The sequence below is a fragment of the Anabrus simplex genome, chromosome 1, assembly GCF_040414725.1.
Source record: "Anabrus simplex isolate iqAnaSimp1 chromosome 1, ASM4041472v1, whole genome shotgun sequence".
NCBI lineage: Eukaryota > Metazoa > Arthropoda > Insecta > Orthoptera > Tettigoniidae > Anabrus > Anabrus simplex.
The window spans coordinates 984,280,936-984,300,354 of NC_090265.1; the positions used below are offsets into that span (position 1 = coordinate 984,280,936).

At 36.7% G+C, this 19,419-nt stretch overlaps 1 protein-coding gene across 2 annotated transcripts in view; it reads left to right on the top strand.

The window, feature by feature from the left end:
* sas (stranded at second) overlaps positions 1-19,419 on the top strand; it is a 404,352-nt gene that overhangs the window by 329,417 nt on the left and 55,516 nt on the right. For both annotated transcript variants that reach the window (XM_067136827.2, XM_067136826.2), the window contains exons 3-6: positions 359-482; positions 2,850-2,971; positions 5,706-5,972; positions 10,311-10,811. In XM_067136827.2, the coding sequence (XP_066992928.1) occupies positions 359-482; positions 2,850-2,971; positions 5,706-5,972; positions 10,311-10,811 (1,014 nt within the window). The remainder of the gene's footprint in view (positions 1-358; positions 483-2,849; positions 2,972-5,705; positions 5,973-10,310; positions 10,812-19,419) is intronic.

A 19,419-nucleotide genomic window follows, 5' to 3' on the forward strand; every position in this document is an offset into this window, starting at 1 on the left:
CTCATCAACAATTTGCCCACGGATGTTGGTACAAAACGGTATCGTACACACCTAGTATTCACACTTAAGTTTAAATTGCATTTGTTATGAGTGTTATTAAGAAGTAACAGTTGCTCTAGCATCATCAGATACAGATCTGGATCTGCAATTGATATCTTAGCAGCATACAGTTGTAATGTAGCACAAAAACTGTAGTGAAAGGGCATCTTAGCTTTGTTATTTTCCTGATCCCCTCTCAAATTACCACCTTGCTATTTGCCATAGAGGAGAGATTTCCCCTATACTTAAATTTACTGTAGATGATGGGCTGTTCCAGAACAAAAATATAAAAAATTAAATATAGAATATGCTGTTCCAGCTCCTGAACCATTAGAGGAGTGCACCTTTAAGAATGAAACATACCAACGAGGAGATGTGTTTAATGATGGCTGTGAGGCTGTGTGTACCTGTGAGGAAGCTGGAAAGCTGGCCTGTAAACCAAGGTAAGATGTACTAAGATATATTTATCAAAATTATAGGAATAAATAGACAGATTTCTATTACTACTTAGTATATTTTTCATATATACTCCTTTACTTTCTCTGTCAACATAGTCAAATGGTATAAATAAACAAGCAGCTCCTTAATCTATCAAACACCTGATATGCCATTGAATACACTTCTCAAAAAATAAATTTGGTCTCCTTTCAATTTCCTACCTCCATGATATGCATACGTATTGAAATTAAAACAGACTTGCAATGAAAACATACTTCCTTCTTTACAAAACTTAACAACTGAAAAGTATTCTTTGGACATTCTGTAGTGTACAAGTCATCATTGCACAACTTGTCATAAGCAAAGTGGTCGCTGACCATACACCAAAATTGCTACATAATAATTAAGTGTCTTAATAAGGTGTACTGCCACCCCTCAGATGGATAACAGCTTTACAATGTCTTCTCATGCTTCTGACAAGGCACTGCTTGTTCGGTTAACATAGCTGTGTCCCAATTCTTCCAAAAGGGCATCTTTAAGTGCTTTTAGTGTTTGGGATGGTGGATTTTTCATTCATATTCGATGCTCCAGTTGGTCCCAGACTTGTCTGCTTGGATTCAAGTCATCTGCAAGATGTCTCATGTGAGAAATCATATGTGGCACTAAGATCTCGTCAATGTACTGTCGAACAGTTTAGGATCCTTTGAAAATCATTGAATCAGTGTTTTCAAGTCGAGACTTAGTCCTGGCCACGCCGTAACAGATCCACCTCCATAAGCAATGGTGAAATTGTACAGCTGTCAGGTGAAATTTCTCCTAATGTCTTCTCTAGATTTGCAAACGACCATTCGAATGATGTAACACAAAGTGCGATTTGTCTGAGAACAGCACAGGATTCCAGTGTAGAGGACCTCTAACAGACTGTAGTCTTCTGTCACAATGTTGTCTGTCCAGTGCATCTACTTGACAGGTTTTTGGTATCTCACATTAACCTATCAAAACCTGTTTGATTGTTTGGTCACTAACTCAAACTGCAAAAGCCTGCTGTAGGTCCACCTGTAGTGCTCAAACTGTAACTTGGCAGAATCGGAAAACTTGTAGACACATAAAATGATCCTGCACTGGAGTTGTTCTTCCGTACTGGGGCACTTGACAACACTTTCAGTTCTGTGGAAATGTTTCCACGGATACTAAGTCATATTCTGTGCAACCCCTAGCATTCTGGCAATGTATCTCTCTGCGAGTAGTCTCGTTGAAGCAGTGCAGTGCACAGTATGTTTTAATACAAAGGTGTACAGTTTTTAACTGAGTTAGCAAGCAATTGTAATCCTCTAAAACCAGTTCTGAGATACCAAAATATTCCAGTATTAGACCTATTCATTTACAGGGGATGAATATCAAACTTGAAATCTATTGTAAGTTTGTGGGGTAAGGTACAAATCCATTACCTACTCATTCCTAATACCATATCTTAACAAAGCGGCACTGCCAAAAAGTATAGCTCAGAAAACATTAACAAGCAAGTACTAAGTGAATGGAAAGAAGATTTAAATGAATTCAGTTGAGTTTTATTCAGCAAGAAGAATTTTTTTCTGAGCTGAGTATCTCATATGATAGAGCACTGGTCTTCCGAACTCAACTTGACACGTTTGATCCCAGCTTGGTCCAGTGGTATGCAAAGGTGCTCAAATACAACAGCCTTGTGTCGGTAGGTTTAGTGACACATTAAAGAACTCCTATGAGACAAAATTTCAACACCTCAACATCTCCGAAAACCATCAAAGTAGTTAATGAGACGTAAAACAAACAACGTTATTATTAATCATTTTTCAAAACTTCTCAAATGAGTGATTATACAGTAGCGTGCAAATTAATCCAAACACAGAAGTCTCTAAGGCTTTATACAACTATCTAGTGTTGTATCCTCATTGAGGGGTAATGCCATCTAATGGAGATGACTGGCAGCAGAAAAGACAAAGCACACCTCAACTAACAACAGCAACAACAAGTCAGTGAAATGTTATTGTTTATACATTTTAGGTGCTTAAAATATTGTAGGCAATTACATAAATGATACAAGTACTGGCATCGCTTCCAGATGCCAATCAGAATTCTGTGGCTATGGTTTCTAAAGAAGCTTGCAAGTTTGACTTCACTACATGTTAAAGGGATCATTGGTCCCTGTGACATATGTAATCAGTCAACTTTCCTTTTAGTGAGGATCTGGTCATTAATGGCAATTTTGTGCATCAAACTGCTGATAATAAGGTTTTGACTGATACAAAATCAAAGTGTTACTAATTGAGTGAAACTTATTAAATAAAAATATATGTTATTTGTAACAAGTAATATTAATACACATTCTCTTGCAGGTGTCCAGCAATGCCTAACAACTCCTCAGATCGGTGTGTGACTCTCACAGATCCAACCGATTCATGCTGCAAGGTGGTTCGATGTGATGTAACACTTGGTGACCATGATGCCAGTGAAGTAGGTAAGTTGAAAACTTTGTTCTGTCATTTTCATATATGTGAGATGAAGTGACAATGTTATTGTAAAACGTTTGTCATTCTCTAAATTCTCAAATCAGGGGTATTGCCAGTAAACTCCCAAACTATGCCTCATAATATCAAAATCGGATTGTAATGACCAAGGGTGCTGACTCTGGAGTGCTAAATTGCTCAAGCACCCATAACAAAAATTTGGGGATGCCCAGCAATCCCCACAAACTGGGAGAAGAAATATTTAAAAAATAATAACAGAAGGAAAAAGAAAGAAAAAGGGGTGAAGTTTTCATCATACTTCTTAACCCTAACAGTATCAAGGTATTTTTGTCCCTACTTTGCCAACAGGGGAGGAGGGAGCTGAGGAGCCCACTATGGAACTTTTCTTTCCTTAATTCTTAATTACAAGTGAGTTATATGGATATTTTATATTATTTGTAACTACTCCATGTGTTACACAATAATAATAATAATAATAATAATAATAATAATAATAATAATAATAATAATAAAATAATAAAATAATAAAATAATAAAAGGTTTATGATAAATTTTAAGAATTTAAAAACACAGTAAAAACATTAGAACAGACTCAAAATAGCATAAAACATAAACAACAGGTTGGGAAACATGACAAGTATAAAATGGAAGTAGGAAACGGCATGACCCCTACGAGATAATGGAACATATTCGTTGTGGGGAAAGAATTAAAAGATGGTAATTGCCCTTCACATTTTATTGAAATAAAGAAAATAAATTAATAGAAAGATGTACCAAAAAATCATCAACAAAAGAACTAAAACTCATTTACAAGATTAAAATTCTAACTGCGCTTGCAGATATGCGCTACATACAAGGAAAAAATGTCAAGTTACAATCAAAAGATACAATGATGTATGCTGATTTAAATGAGGGCTAATCCCCATTACACACAAATTACAAAAAAGAAAGAAATAAAATCTTAACACAGAGGCACCAAAAACTAGTATTAGTTCCTAAAACGCTTCCAGTAAAGAACATTGATTTTAGATGCGTGTATTAAGAGAAACTGAACTACGGGAGGCAACCCGAGAGAAAGTTAAATTACATGTTAGTTACAAGTTTAAAAAAAAGAAAAAGGAAATTGCCTCCAAAAACAAAATGACGTGTGCTTAGCTAAAAAGCTAAGTCATTACAACAATCATAGTGAATGTGAATCCCAAGGATAAACTCCTGCACAATAAAAGGAATAATTACATTTAATGAAGTTAATGTTTGAAAAACAAGAAGAAATAGTGCTTACCCCGAGACAGTTATCCCATGACAGGATCGATGCAGGAGCACGACCGCTCCCAAGGATGGTCAAGTATCAAAAGTGTGGAGGCTACCTCACTCCCACGGAAGGAGCCGATGAAATCGAGAAACAGGAAATGGTGTAAGCACCAAAGTAACCAATCACGATACGGAATTTACTCTCGACTTTCACATTCACCAATAATAATTAAGCTTATTTTGACCAATCAAAGGTCTCTTCACTCTTGATGATCCAGAAAAGTCTTTTGCGCAACAGGAAATGTTTTTCTAAAAACGGCACGTGTCAGTACACTCTGTTACATAAGTTAGATACATATTAATTTTAAAACTCACAGCAACATTATACAAAATATTTCCAAAACAGAATTTTCCCTTTTAGTTCCAACACAATACAAACAATTAAAAATATTTCCAAAACAGATTTTTGCTTTTAGTTCCAAAACAATACAGACAATTTTTCAGAACCTTAAATGAAGAGACTTCCATCATTAACCCACTGCTGTCCCAAATCCGGCCACATTATTAATTAGATCTGATTCATCCAAAATTTCATAAAGGGTAACTGATTTTTTTCATGTATATCAGAACGTGTTTTCTCTGCCTTCAGAAGATTTAAAACTTACCTGCACAGTACCATAATACATGAAAAACTTGATGACAATACAATCATGCATGTCCATAATAAAGAAACAAAAAATAAAATTATTGAACTCCGAAACTGTGGCAAACATTTTCATCAGATGATCGACTGTTCTTAGCAATACTCTCTTTATGAATGAGAATTGGAAAATCTGCAAAGATTTTAAATTTTGAACTAAAGACGTAAGACTTCCAGTTTTTCTTTTATAATTATACTAATAATAAATACCAATTTGAGACAATCTGCTTTTCTCTAAAATCAATTTGGTATCATTCTTTGAGAAAACTAGACTATTTTTTTTTAACCTTAAAACTGCCCTTTCATGAGGGTTAAATTTCACATTTTCTGGGGCCTTCCCCTGTTTAGACTGTGAATTTTTATAATTTTCTTTACATCCCACCAATGCAGTTAGGTCTTATGGTGACGATGGGATAGGAAAGGGCTAGGAGTGGGAAGTAAGCCACTGTGGCCTAACTTGAGGTACAGCCCAACCATTTGCCTGGTGTGAAAATGGGAAACCACTCCCACTAATCTTCAAACCCCAGCACCCCATGTAATGACTAATGATTAATCTCCCTTATGGAGATCATTCTTTCTTCTTCCAATCTTACTAAAAATGTTCTTCTATGCTGCTCTATTATCACTTTCACCAATCTTGGAGTTCTTTTACCACTTCATTCCTATTCAATTCCTTTGAAAGATTCCTGATCAGATTTTATCCATTCCTTTTTGTTCACATTTAATTTTACACCACGGACAGTAGTCACTAAAAAAAGGAATTCCATTCTCAGGACAAGAAGACCACGCGAGTCCTCCTCTTCAGCTTTTGATTGCCGAGTTTGTCAACGCATCAGCAGTACGACTGGAATTAGCAGGGGATGCACCACTTAATGTGACAATTGAGGCCAGTATGGATCAGCACGAATGGAAATTGCAGCCTTCAAAAGGCTTACTGGTACTAGATCTTGAACCAGGCCATACATACTATCTGCGAGCCAATGCAGGAGGAGTCGTCAGCAATATAGTACAAGTAGTATTACCCAAAGAAAATCCTTCCAGTAAGTACTAATTGTAACTACCAATACACACAAGATGTACTGTCTATATTGATAGGATAAAGTGCGGCAAATGCCAATTTCTGTTGAGTTCTCACTAGCTTCTACATGGGTATGAAGTCAATACCTATCTGGAAATTCTCAAATTTTCAAGATTTTAGCATTTTACTTTTCTCTGAGAGAAGTGTTCTTCTAGCATAGTGATCAAGGCGCTGGCTCAGAAATGTAAGGTGCATAGAAAAGAGTAATCAGGTTATTTTTATTTTAAAATTCTTACTTCGTACTTTTGCTTTTAACTGTACGTTGAACTTTTACAGGATGCATCATGCTAGAAATAACGTACTGTTTAAAATAAGAAAATAAGATGATTTCTTCTTCTTCTTCTTCTTCTTCTTCTTCTTCTTCCCAATTTATTGGCATTGATTTGGCCCAGTTTTATGGCTGATTTCCTTCCTGATGGCAAACCCTTGTAGAAGGATGAATTCATTCACTATTGTGTGTTTCTGTGATGACTGATAGTGAGATGTGTTGTATATACACATAGATGAAGAGAAGTGTATTAAGAAACCCCCAAACACCCATTCCCGGAGCCGTATGAATTAACTATACTCTGTTAAAATCCTCGACACAGCCAGGAATTGAACCTGGGGCCCTTTGAACCAAAAGCCAGTACACTGACCAAGGAGCCAGACAAGAACAATGTACCAAGACAGAAGTAAAAGGAAAAAGAGAGAAAGTTCAAAAGTGGCTCGAACCAGTGTACTTTACATTAGGGAACCAGTGCCCTGGCCACTAAGCTACAACAACACTTCTCTGACTGCCGGTTTATTTAATTGCTTTTAAGTGGTGTTTTGAAAACTGGAATTCTGGAAAATTAAAGGCCATTCATAAGAATGTTTAAATAGCTATCAATGATTTACCCATGTAGTTTAACCTCGCAAACGCACTACAAAATCAGTATTTGCCATACTGTAGCCTTGATTGCAAATTTAAGAAAAAGCTTACATACAGAATTACTTGCGGACAACTTTAATAATTTTCCTTGAAAAATGAAACATATGGTGATTTTTTCCTTCATCTTTCCTTAAATCCTTTGAATCAGGGGCCAGCAACCTAGATGCTTCAGTGATCTACTGATAATTTTTCACATTTTCAAATGATTTACCTTTTAAGTAATTGGATCTATGACATATTGTTAAAAAAAAATTAATGTATCAGTAAAAGAGTTCTAGACAACAAAATTAAGATTTTAATTTAATTTAAGCAAACAGTTTTTAAGATATTCAGTGTATAAAAATTAAATTTTTAAATTTAAGTAATCAAGCAAGTGGCTGTGTGGTTTGGGTCACATAGCTAACAGCTTGCATTTGGGAGATAGTGGGTCTGTACCTTAATTAAGGCCATGGTCACTTTCTTCCCACTCATAGCCCTTTCCTATCCCATTATTGCCATTAAACCTATCTGTGTTGGTGAGACATAAAGGAAACTTTAAAAGAGATATATAATCAACTGCTTGAGGTTTTGACAAGAGAAAAGTCATTTGGGTCAGCCAAGTTGAGTAGCTCAGGGGGTAGAGCGCTGTCCTTCTGAGCTCAAGTTGGCAGGTTCATTCCTGCTGCTCAAGGTGCTCACATATGTCAGCCTTGAGTCACTAGACCAGCGCATAAAAGAACTCCTGCAAGACAAAATTCCAGGATCTCTGTGTCTCCGAAAGCTGTAAGTTAGTTAGTAGGACATAAAGCAAATATTATTATTATTACAAAAATGGCATCTACATTAGAAAATCCAGGCAAGAAGTATACTCTAAGATAGAGAAGATCACTGACACAATGCGTAAAGGCATAGTTCGCTTCTATGGTCATATATGACAGATGATTGACTCTCGATGGATGAAACGTATCTTCAGTATATTTGACTCAAAACCAAAAACGGCAATGCCATGGTACGTTAATGTCAAGAAAGATCTTACAGAACTGGGCCTACAAGCAGAAGAAGCACAAGACCAAAATCTTTTCAGAGCAACCATGAAGACGTTTGGGACTTTCCGGGACAAAAAACGGGCAACTGGTGCTAAATGGACAGAAGAACGTTGTGCTAAACACAGTGAGCTAATGAAGATGATGTGGATCAAGCTAAAAGTGGACAAATGCCAGAATGTAAAGTGAAGCTTATCGTGGTCCCTAGTTGGCCGATTAGCGAAGTTGAATGATGAATTATTATTATTATTATTATTATTATTATTATTATTATTATTATTATTATTATTATTATTATATTATTTTGGATCCCTAGTATAGGCACTCAGGATCATCATCACCATGATAGCAAATTTTCATTCCTCCCCTGAAGGGGGAGGCAGGCCACCTAGAAGGCAACGACTCTTTATCCAAGAGATTCAGGAGGGGTGAAACTGAAGTGAAGGATTGAGGAGTTGGATAAGGGATTTGTGGAAAGGAGGAGATGGAAGGGGATTTGGCTTCATGGCTAATCAAATTTGTTCTTTTGTTGTTTTTTTTATTCAAAGTCCATAGTTTGGGATATTTACAATTTCAGTTTTATCAAGATGATGTACGTATTTGGTTTTGATGGTTTAATTCAAGGCATACATTCACAGATTGATTCATTCTTGCAGAGGACCCTATAACTAGATTGTTTTTACAGTAACTGGTAAATTATGTAAATGTTGGAAGTGTCTGTTTACATTATTTATGTACTAGGTTTTCGGAACAGATTTTATTGTGGATCATATTGTCCAGTTTAATTATTTTATTTTTCTCAGATGGCTATGTGCATCTGTTGCCTTGCCAGTTGGCGGTGTAAGGGCTTTATCAGACAGTATGATCTTCCCCAGTTGTAGGTATATAGATAGTCTCAACAAACTCCATGCTTTGTCTATACACGGTTAAGAGTTGACCAAACTCTTCAAGGGTCAGATCCTGGGACAGATTCCATGATACAAAGCATATCATAAAGCCGTAGAGATGAGAATGGTTCCCACTTATGTGACCATTGCTTGTTTACGTCAAATTTATTTTTGATAATGTCCTTAGCCACTTGACATGGGGGATGCCTTCAATCAGTCTAACATAGCGTATGTTTCTATTGAATGCAAGACACGACTAAACATAACTGGTTCATTTTAATGCAATGAATTTCATAGAAAATGTCATGCTATAGAAGTTGTGATCATATCATGAATTAAAATCACTGATATCACAGTACTAATTCACACTGTGAAAAATCAAAGAATTGCTCATCATTATGGTTAGTGTTTTGTTTGTTTGTTTGTTTGTTTAGAATGGATAGATATAAAAATTGGGATGCAGTGCAGTCTCACGATATTGTTTAAATGTATGGGAAATAATACTTTCATCTGTTATGGAACCTGCCCATACAGAAACAAATGAAAGTCTTAATGCAATACAATCTTCTTTTGCTGCTTGTATAGGGATTTAGAGTGGGACATTTGAGTCTTTCTGGAAACCTCATTTCACTCCTTAAAGCTTGCAATCTACTAAATGTGTTCTCATTATCAACCAGCAAATCATAGTTTATGTAATATGTGGTGAGATGCTGGAATATTTTTGAAATTGTAATAATTTTTTTTAGGGAAACATCAAGATAATATGGAACTGTAAATGAACATTGCAAGATATGAGAATTGTTGTGAAGTGTTGTTGTTTTTTTTTGTATGTAAATTTTCTGTAATTGGTAATTTAATTAATGTCAGCAAACATGTAAAAAGACACTTAGGACATTTTAACTTGAAGTGGAAATGTAAAGGTGCTTTAATTCGAAACAGTGTATACCACACGCACGGTTATTGCTGTTGAAATAGGTGTCGCAATAGGAAATCTCGAGAAGTTGCTAACTATCTTAATATGGCCATATATGGTCATGCAATTTCATTCGCTAGAATAACGAGATTTCCTATTTACATTTCTACTTCAAGTTAAAATGTCCCAAGTGTCTTTTTACATGTTTGCTGACATTAAATTACCAATTACAGAAAATTTACATACAAAAAAAACACTTCATAACAATTCTCATATCTTGCAGTGTTCATTTACAGTTCCATATTATCTTGATATTTCCCTAAAAAAAATTATTACAATTTCAAAAATATTCCAGCATCTCACCACATATTACAGTTTATGTGTTGCTGGCCCCTGCTTTAAATCTTGAGACAATAAATGCTTTTTCTGAATGATGAGTTCTGTGTCATACTTACACCTATTTCGTGACATTTATTGAGATTAATAAAATAGATACCTCATTGATAAATGTAATTAAGTCTGAACATTTACCTATAAACTAGTTAATGTACTTTGATTCTTATAGATGCTACTGATATGGAGATGGGAGTGTGCATTTACAAGGGTCAAAACTATACCTTGAACCAGGAGTTTCATGATGGATGTGAAGCCTTTTGTGTCTGCTCTGAAACTGGAGTAGAATGTGCCAACATTGATTGTCCCACTGAGTTTGGACTAGACTTGGTGGACTCTCACTGCCTGGAATGGGATATCCATCCAGATGGATTTGTTCCTGTGCCACCAAGATGTTGTCCAGACAAAGTCCAATGTAAGAACAATGGCTCATGCGAATACCAAGGAGAGTTATACAGCAATTGGGCTGAAGTCCCCACAACAATCACTGGATGTGAGAAGAGATGTTTCTGTCAATTTGGCAATGTTACCTGTCAGTCAGTGTGCCCACCTGTCACGGCAACTCCTCCCGCAGACATTCAGTGTCAACCGCAGGAAGCAACCCTAGGCCATCTTCCAGAAGATGACTGTTGTCTGTATTGGATATGTCCTCCTCTCCACCATCCAGGACCAGGTAAGATCCCTTCAAATGTTGACTGCTTAATAGTCACACTGGGGCATCAAGTCTTCTGCCTTTGTTTTATTTTCGAGGCTAATTGCAGGTCTCATGTATGTATGTTAGGTCTCATATACTTTCTTATAAGCATGCATAAGTGATCTGAAAGGCTTTAATATTATGGTATCTCTAGCAATATATTATATATATTAATGACCCTTACATGTTTTCATTTATGCGACAGCTGTAAATAAAGACACTCGCTAGAGATCGGGCATGCGCAAATAGGATATGGGAGCGGTCAGGTGGTGCTATTTTTTTTTTTTTTTTTGCTAGGGGCTTTACGTCGCACCGACACAGATAGGTCTTATGGCGACGATGGGATAGGAAAGGCCTAGGAATTGGAAGGAAGCGGCCGTGGCCTTAATTAAGGTACAGCCCCAGCATTTGCCTGGTGTGAAAATGGGAAACCACGGAAAACCATCTTCAGGGCTGCCGATAGTGGGATTCGAACCTACTATCTCCCGGATGCAAGCTCACAGCCGCGCGCCTCAACGCGCACGGCCAACTCGCCCGGTGGTGCTATTTTTGAAGTGTAGTGTGTATTTGATGGGCATCCAGTTAGTAGTGTTGTTGCTCTGTGGCGTTGAAGTGAAGAGTGTCGATTTCACCACTCTAAAGCATGTTTTCAAAAGGTGCTCAACATTTGTGGATTAAAATCAAGGTTGCCCACGGCAAAAATGCATCAGAATGTTATCGAGGATTATTTGAAGCCTGTGGCAAGAATATATTATCAAATAGGACGGTTGCACGATGGGTCGAGGTATTTTTTGCAGGTCAGAATGAGACTGTGGATTTGCATCGCACAGGTCGGCTGTCCGTTCCTCAAGATCAGACTGTGAGCGGTCTCGTTTTCATAGACAGTCAATAGACTGTCCAGGAATTATGCATAGAAGTTAGTTTCAGTCATCAAATGTGTGACACATACTGACGAAATGTCTTAACATGAGGAAAATTGCGTACCATTGGGTTCCATATCAACTCACTGGTATGCACTGGCTAACATCCACCTGCACAGATACTGCAACCAAAGTGTATTGTTGCCACTGATGAGACGTGGGCACAAGATACAAGCCTGAAGTAAAGTCTCATTCGAATGAATGGCGTCACCCGATTCACCACGTCCACAGAAATGTTGTCAGGAACCCAGTCGGGTGAAGCATGCTGACTGTGGTATATGACTACGTGGGTGTTATTCTTACGCATATTGTGCCTAAGGGACAAAGCGTCAAGAGTGACTACTTTAGCTGATTTCTGGAGCAACATCTGCATACGGCTACGCAGCGCAAACTTCCACATTTATTGCGAGACGATCACTCTATTGTGTTGCATGACAATGCATGATTCATGTCGCAGACAATGTCAAGCTCTTATCGCAATGGTGGTATTGGAAGGTCTTGGTCACCAGACGTGAGTCCTACCACCAGTAAAGGCATTATCTATCTATCTATCTATCTATCTATCTATCTATCTATCTATCTTGTGACTTCAACCTGTTTCCAAAGTTGAACGAACCCCTCCGAGGCCACTGATTTTCTGATGTGGCATCTGTACTCTGCACAGTAGCGCAATCTGTTGCTGTCATCAACAGAGAACTCTTTGCCACTGGTCCCCAACAGCTTCCTGACATTTGGCAAACAGTAATAGACAGTAATAGACAATGAAGGAATGTAATGCTATTGTACTCATTAGTTCATTAAATATTGCATTCTATCAATATTGCTACTACTCTATTTACGGCCCTCGTATATAAAGTTCTTCTTGTAGTTGTTATGGTTTAGAAATGGTGAAGGATTGACTATCATAGAAGTTTGAAAGAACTGTAATCAGTGTACAAAGAAAATTACCACTGTACCAGTATTAAAACCACAACTCCAGTGAGTGATAGGTACAAACCTTACTGCCTAGGTAAGTAAATCTCTGGAGACTCTTGGGCTTCTTTATACTACTGCAATGTTGTCTGTCATGTCTTACATATCTTCATGAATTTCTATATTATCTATATTTTAGTTCTAAACCATGAACTTTCTCAGGGATAGCTTGTTTTCTAACTAAATACTTTTCTAAAGTCATACCACATGAGAGATTTCCTGAAATAATATTAATCAAAATTACTTGGAGCAAATGTGCTACTTTCTTTGTGATTGCGATGCTGCTTTGGAATTTTTTCCTGAATCCGGTGTCACCTGATATCAAACAAAATTGACAGAACACCAAAAGAATGGAAATAAGGAAAATGACTTACAATGGCTTGATTTTACATTTGTTTGTGACAATTATCTAAGACTTTGACTTTCATGTTACAGGAATTGATGACAAGAAACTCGGACATGCTGAGACTGGACACAGACAACAAAATATGTCTTCAACTGGACAGATACTACCTGGACCAACTAAATTTGACTCTAACTCCTTTCCTCTAGGAAATACTCTACAGCGTCATCCAAGTATGCCATCCTCTGAACAACCCTTCCTTGGCCCCTTCAATCCTGATCACTTACACCCATCCCCAACACCTCAACAAAATCTACCAGACTCTAACAAATCAAAACCACAGTTTCAGGATAATGGGCTACTGGTGCCAGGGCCAGTCAGTCCTCAGAGGACAAACAATTCACAAACAGAAAATGTAAATGTGGCAATGCACTCAAATAAATTAGATCATCATATGAACATGCAAGGAATGAATAACAAGCACAAAATTCAAGTTGAAGAACAACCAGAGAATGATGAAAATAGTGATGAAAACATAGGCCCATACAAGGTACAGCCTCCATTCCTGCCACAACATCCACACAGTATAGTAGACTGGATTCATCCCCACTTGGAGGAACATGTCCAAGAGCCACAAACTGATCCTTCCCAGCAAATTAAAACTGAACAGAATGTTAAAAAGGCTGGTCCAGTTAGGAAGCCAGCTGTGCCTCCAGTAAACAAGGCTCCTCAGGACCAAGATACTCCTGACGTAGATGTGGATGCTTTATTAGAACATCTTCATCAGCAGGGTGTGCTACCTCCTCATTACACAGTATATCAGCATCAGCCCCCTAGCAGCAGGCCAGAACTTGAAGAAGAGATTTTGGCTCATCTTCAGCACCAGGGTATATTACCGAGACCAGATGGGAAACACCCACCACTTCACCCTGGAGTTGATGGCTTATACACTCAAGGACAGCAACCTACACAACATCGGGTCCCTCCTTCACAGAGACCTAAGAAACCTGATCCGGAGACAGAGCACAACATCCTGGTTCACCTTCAAGAACAAGGATTAATTCCTCCCCAGCATGGTCTCCCTCCACAAGGAAAACATCCAAAAAGCCCTCAAAATGACAAACCTCCTCATGAATCTGAGGAAGATATTCTGGCTCAGTTTCAACAAGGTCTTCTTCCATTTCAACAGCAGCCACATGGACGACCCATCCCTGGACATCCACAGACTATTCCAGATCCATATCATCAGCACCCTTCAGGAAAACCTTTACCACCTCATTCCCTCCCTCATCCTTTCCAACAGCGTCGTCCTGCTCGCCCTCAACCAATACCCGACGAAGAACTGCTACTTCACCTTCAACAGCAAGGACTCATTCCTCCCCAGTACACTATCCATCCTGGATCTCCTCCTCCTCCACCACCACATTTCCTAATACCACCAGGACAATTCAAGGTGCCGCATCACAACCAGTCTCACGCAGGTTGGTTAACATGACATACTGGCCTGTAGTACAGACTTATTTTAATACCCTGAACATGGCATCTGAGAAACACTGTTGTTCACAGAACTTTAGTAACATTCAGGTTGCCATAAATGGAATACGAGTAGAGCTGGCTTCTTAGTCAACAAATCATCAAGTACTAGCCATACATCCAAGACTGCTCTTGTAAACATGAATGACAACCTCAGTGTTCCGTTCATTACGTAGTGAGTTTATTAACTTAACCACTGTCGTTTGATTTTATAATGGTCCGTATTGACTACAATATCTATTCCAACAAATACACATTTGATATTTAAAATCAGCCTTGTCAATACTTAGCGTTATTTAATTAATTAGAATGTTAGAGGGCATTCAACCTCTGCAGGTTATTGTAAATAAAGAATTTTTGTGAATAAATCAATTCTATCCACTGGTCTATGGAGATTGGACAGCTGAAGTAGGGGACTGCCTGTATGGGTGAAGTACAGTGAGGACTTCAAGGGCCCTGGGATCGCTACGGTAGCTATGAAGGCCCTTCAGTAACTCTGAAAAGCGGTGACAAAAGGGACTCTGGTAAAGACACAGCAAGTCGTTATGCTTGTTAGGTACCAAAGTGGTAAAAAAAATATATATATATTTTTTTAATGCAATGTAAATTTTAATCTTATAACAGTTGTATTATTTGAAGTAAGTTCACATACTGTATATGAGTTGATTATGTTTGCAAGAACAGAAGATATTATGAGTAGAATTTTGTAAAGCTGTGTTAGTGTAAATTATATAATGCTGTATTTTGGGAAAATGTCTTCTTCTTTTGTTAATTCAAAATTTAATGCTTGATAATAATGTATTTTTGTGTACCATTTGCCACCGAGGTAGGCGCCTTATTTGTAAATAAAGTTATTTTTATTTGATTTCATTTTGAATTATTTGTTATCACCTAATACACCATACATATTTCGAGAACCTTATTGTCCTCTTCCTCAGCAGTTTTTCACACTACTAAGTATGTCTTGGACCTCTTTACTTATTATTAAACACCAAACACCAAAGTTCTAAATATCTCTTACTTGATATCTAATATGAGTCATTAGTAAAATAAAATATATCACAAATGTCATAAAGGAACACTAAAAACTACACTTTTCTATTTACAATCTTCTTAAAATGTCATCCTTGTCTATTACCTAAAAATGTAAGAGATTTATTAAAATTAGCATCTCTTAAAATTTTTCTAAAATCTTCTAATTCAGAGATTACATCAGTTAAATGTTTCTGGTATTTCCATTTGTCCTTAAACATTCCTTAGAATGGTAACTCTTCACTTTGACCTAAACAATAATGCATGATTATGGCAGGAACACTTCTATATACTGACATAGTTTGACAGTAAGTTTGACATAGTCTGACAATAAGTATATTTGGTAGTGTGAAAAAAACCCTGAGGAAGAGGACAGTAAGGTCCTCGAAACATGTATTGTGTATAACATGATAACAAATAATTAATTAAATATCTGTTAAGTATTAACAAGGCTGATTTTAAATACCAAATGTGTATTTATTGGAATAGATGCTGTACATAGTGATCATACGAACTTTAAGGAATTAAACCTACTTCACTATTGTCTCATAATGGTTAATGGATTACCTATTTGAAATGCTTACGACTTTCTGAATGGCTGTCCTCAGCAAATGTAATTAATTTACTATAAGACAATATATAAGTCTATTTAATCCAATAAAGTTCAATGACAACACCACAGCCCTTACACCACTGCTATCTGGGATCACTGAAGGTTTCTGTATAGAATGAAATAATTTGTTTTGAATAGTTAGAGGAAAGATGTGCAGTAGAAGGGATGTCAAAAAATAACTGGAATTATTTTATTACCGGTACAGTAAAACACTGGCTACCTTTATTCAAATTCACTTACAGACCTTCAAAGTATTCTCCCTCAGACACAATACAATGGTTCCAGCATTCAGTCCACTGTTCAAAACACTCCCCGAAGCCCTTCTTGATAGTCTGTTGAATATACCCCAAACTGCATTGTTTACTTCTTGATCACTTTGAAAATGATGACCCCCAAAGTTTCATTTTCACTGCAGGAAATATGTAGAAGTCGCCTGGTGCTAGGTCTGGTGAATAAGGTGGACATGGCATCACCTCAATGCCCAATTCGGGTATTGTGTCTTTTGTCTTGATTGCCTGATGCACAGGTGCGTTGTCCTGGTGCAGGATCCATTCCATTTGAGTAAAGTTTGGTCTTTTTCCTGCAGTTTTTCATTTCAGTGGCCCCTTTGACACTTCACAATAGTAATTAGCAGTAACAGTATGTTGCTTTTTCACTACATGATCATACACAATACCTTGCTAATCAAAAAAGACAAGGTGCATGACTTTCCCTGTACTTGCCTGAACTTTGGCCTTTTTGGATCTTGGACTGGAATGATGTTTCCACTGGGAACTTTTTTATTTATTTATTTACATAGTTTATGCCCACATTGGAGCACTTAAATTAAAACCAAATACATTTATGTTAACAAAGAATGAACTGAAGATTTAGCTTGCATCATCTTCTTCCTTTCCCAAAACCTCTTCATTCTGGCTGACCTGGCTGCCCTTTCTTCATCAGATATGACATATTGTTTGTGTTGTACGGTTTTTAATGACAATCTTATTTGTTTGTTCTTGAGAATCCTTTTTCCTTCTCTATTTTCAATTTGCTTCATTGTAATATTCAGCTCTTCTAAATCATTCCGAACTTCTTTAAACCAATTATTTTTTGTTTTACTTTTCCTAAAGTAATTAAATAGTTGTTTTATTATCCTATTATCATTTAATCTAGAAAGATGGCAGAAAAAGGCAATTCTTCTTTTTCTCATCGTATCTATTATAGATTCACTTTCCCTATAAACCACTACATTAGGCAATAATCTCCATTGTCCATCCACCTGATGTTTTTTATTAATGATTGTTCTGAGTATCCTTCTGTCAACCTTTTGCAGTGTATCAGTTGTTGCTTTGGTGTTCAATTTAAATAGTGTTTCACAAGCATAAGTCACTTCAGGTTTAATGACAGAACAGTAATGTTGAAGTTTAGCATTTATTGAAAGAGATTTTTTCTTGTACGTTGGCCATGTAATTAGTTGTGCTTTTTTTAACTCAAATGTTCTGCTTTCTATTGATGATTTTTCATTGGTGTTCCAAGTTATAATTTCACCAAGATATTTAAACTTATTCACAATTTTAATTTGTTTGGTATTGGCTAAGGTAATGGTTGGTGCTGTAACAGGGAAGGTTGGCATTATTACTGTTTTTTCATATGAAATTTGCAATCCAACTTTTCTTGCTATATTATCAAGTTCTTCCATTTGCAATTTAGCTTCTTCCATGTCATTAGTAAGTAGTGCAAGATCATCAGCGAATGCTAAACAATTGAGTCTTATTTTTCTGCCAATCTTGACGTTAGGTTGACACATCTTAATCCATTCCCGCATGATTTTTTCCAACACACAATTAAACAATAATGGTGAGAGTCCATCTCCCTGCCGAAGTCCAGTATTAATGTCAAATGGCTTTGAGAGTTTATTTCTAAATCTGACTTTAGATTTAGTGTTCTTAAGGGTAATTCCAATAAAGCGAATAAGTTTTGGATGTAAACCAAATTCTTTTAGGATATTCAGTAATGACTCACGATGGATACTATCATAGGCCTTTTTAAAATCAACAAAAGTGATAACTAACTTTTTGTTTCTAACCCTGTGATGCTTCATAATCCACTTTAAACTAATAATTTGATCTGGACAACTTCTCCCTGGATGAAAGCTTCCCTGGTATTCTCCTAGTTCACAGTCAAGTTGTTCTTGAATTCTCATGTATAATAACTTTGAAAAAATTTTGTAAGTGATATCCAGCAATGATATCCCCCGATGATTGTTGGGATCTGATCTATTACCTTTTTTATGTAAAGGGTGTATTATCACCATATTCCACTCTTTGGGCATTTTTTCAGTATTCCAAATGTCTATGAGGTATTTATGTAAATTCTGAATGGTTTGTGTATTAGCATTCTTCCATATTTCTGCAGTTAGTTGATTCTCCCCTGAAGCTTTGTAATTTTTAAGTGAATCAATGGCTTTCAACACTTTGTTGTAATCTGGTGGTATAACCTTTTCTAATGGTGTTTTATTTTTTGAAGGAAGGTCATACTCTGGGTATTGTGTTGGTTCTTCACTATTAAGTAATTCTTGAAAGTATTGAGCTAAAATTCCTGCATTATCTTGGTTACTATGTGCCAGTTTTCCATTTGTATTTCTTATCATAAGTGTTGGTGAAGTATAGTTTGATTGGTATTGTTGAAACGTTTTATAAAAATCCCTCGTCTTATGTTGTATGAATGCTTCATCTATAGCGTTTAATGATTCTTTGTGATAATTTCTCTTAACCCTTCTGATTTCTTTGGCTGTTTGTTTTCTAGAATTATTCAGTTCTTCACGGGACTTTTCTGTTCTCTTTTGTTGATCATTCATCCATGCTTTGTGCCTGTTTTGAATCGCTGTGTCACACTCCACATTCCACCAAGCATGTTTCTTTCGTTTTTTAACAGGAGCAATTTCTTCAGCTATGGTTTTTAATTTTTCAATTACCATCCCCAAATTGTCGCTTAGAGGAGTTTTAGATCTTTCAAAATACAGTTTATTATTAATTAAACAACTAGGGTCATACTTCCTCCTATTGGATTTGGATATTTTGTTCTTCTCCTTTGGCATTAATTTTATTTTAATCTTGGAAATATAGTGATCTGAATCTATGTCTACCCCACGCAGTACTTTCACATTATAAATTTTGTTGTGATTATTCTTGT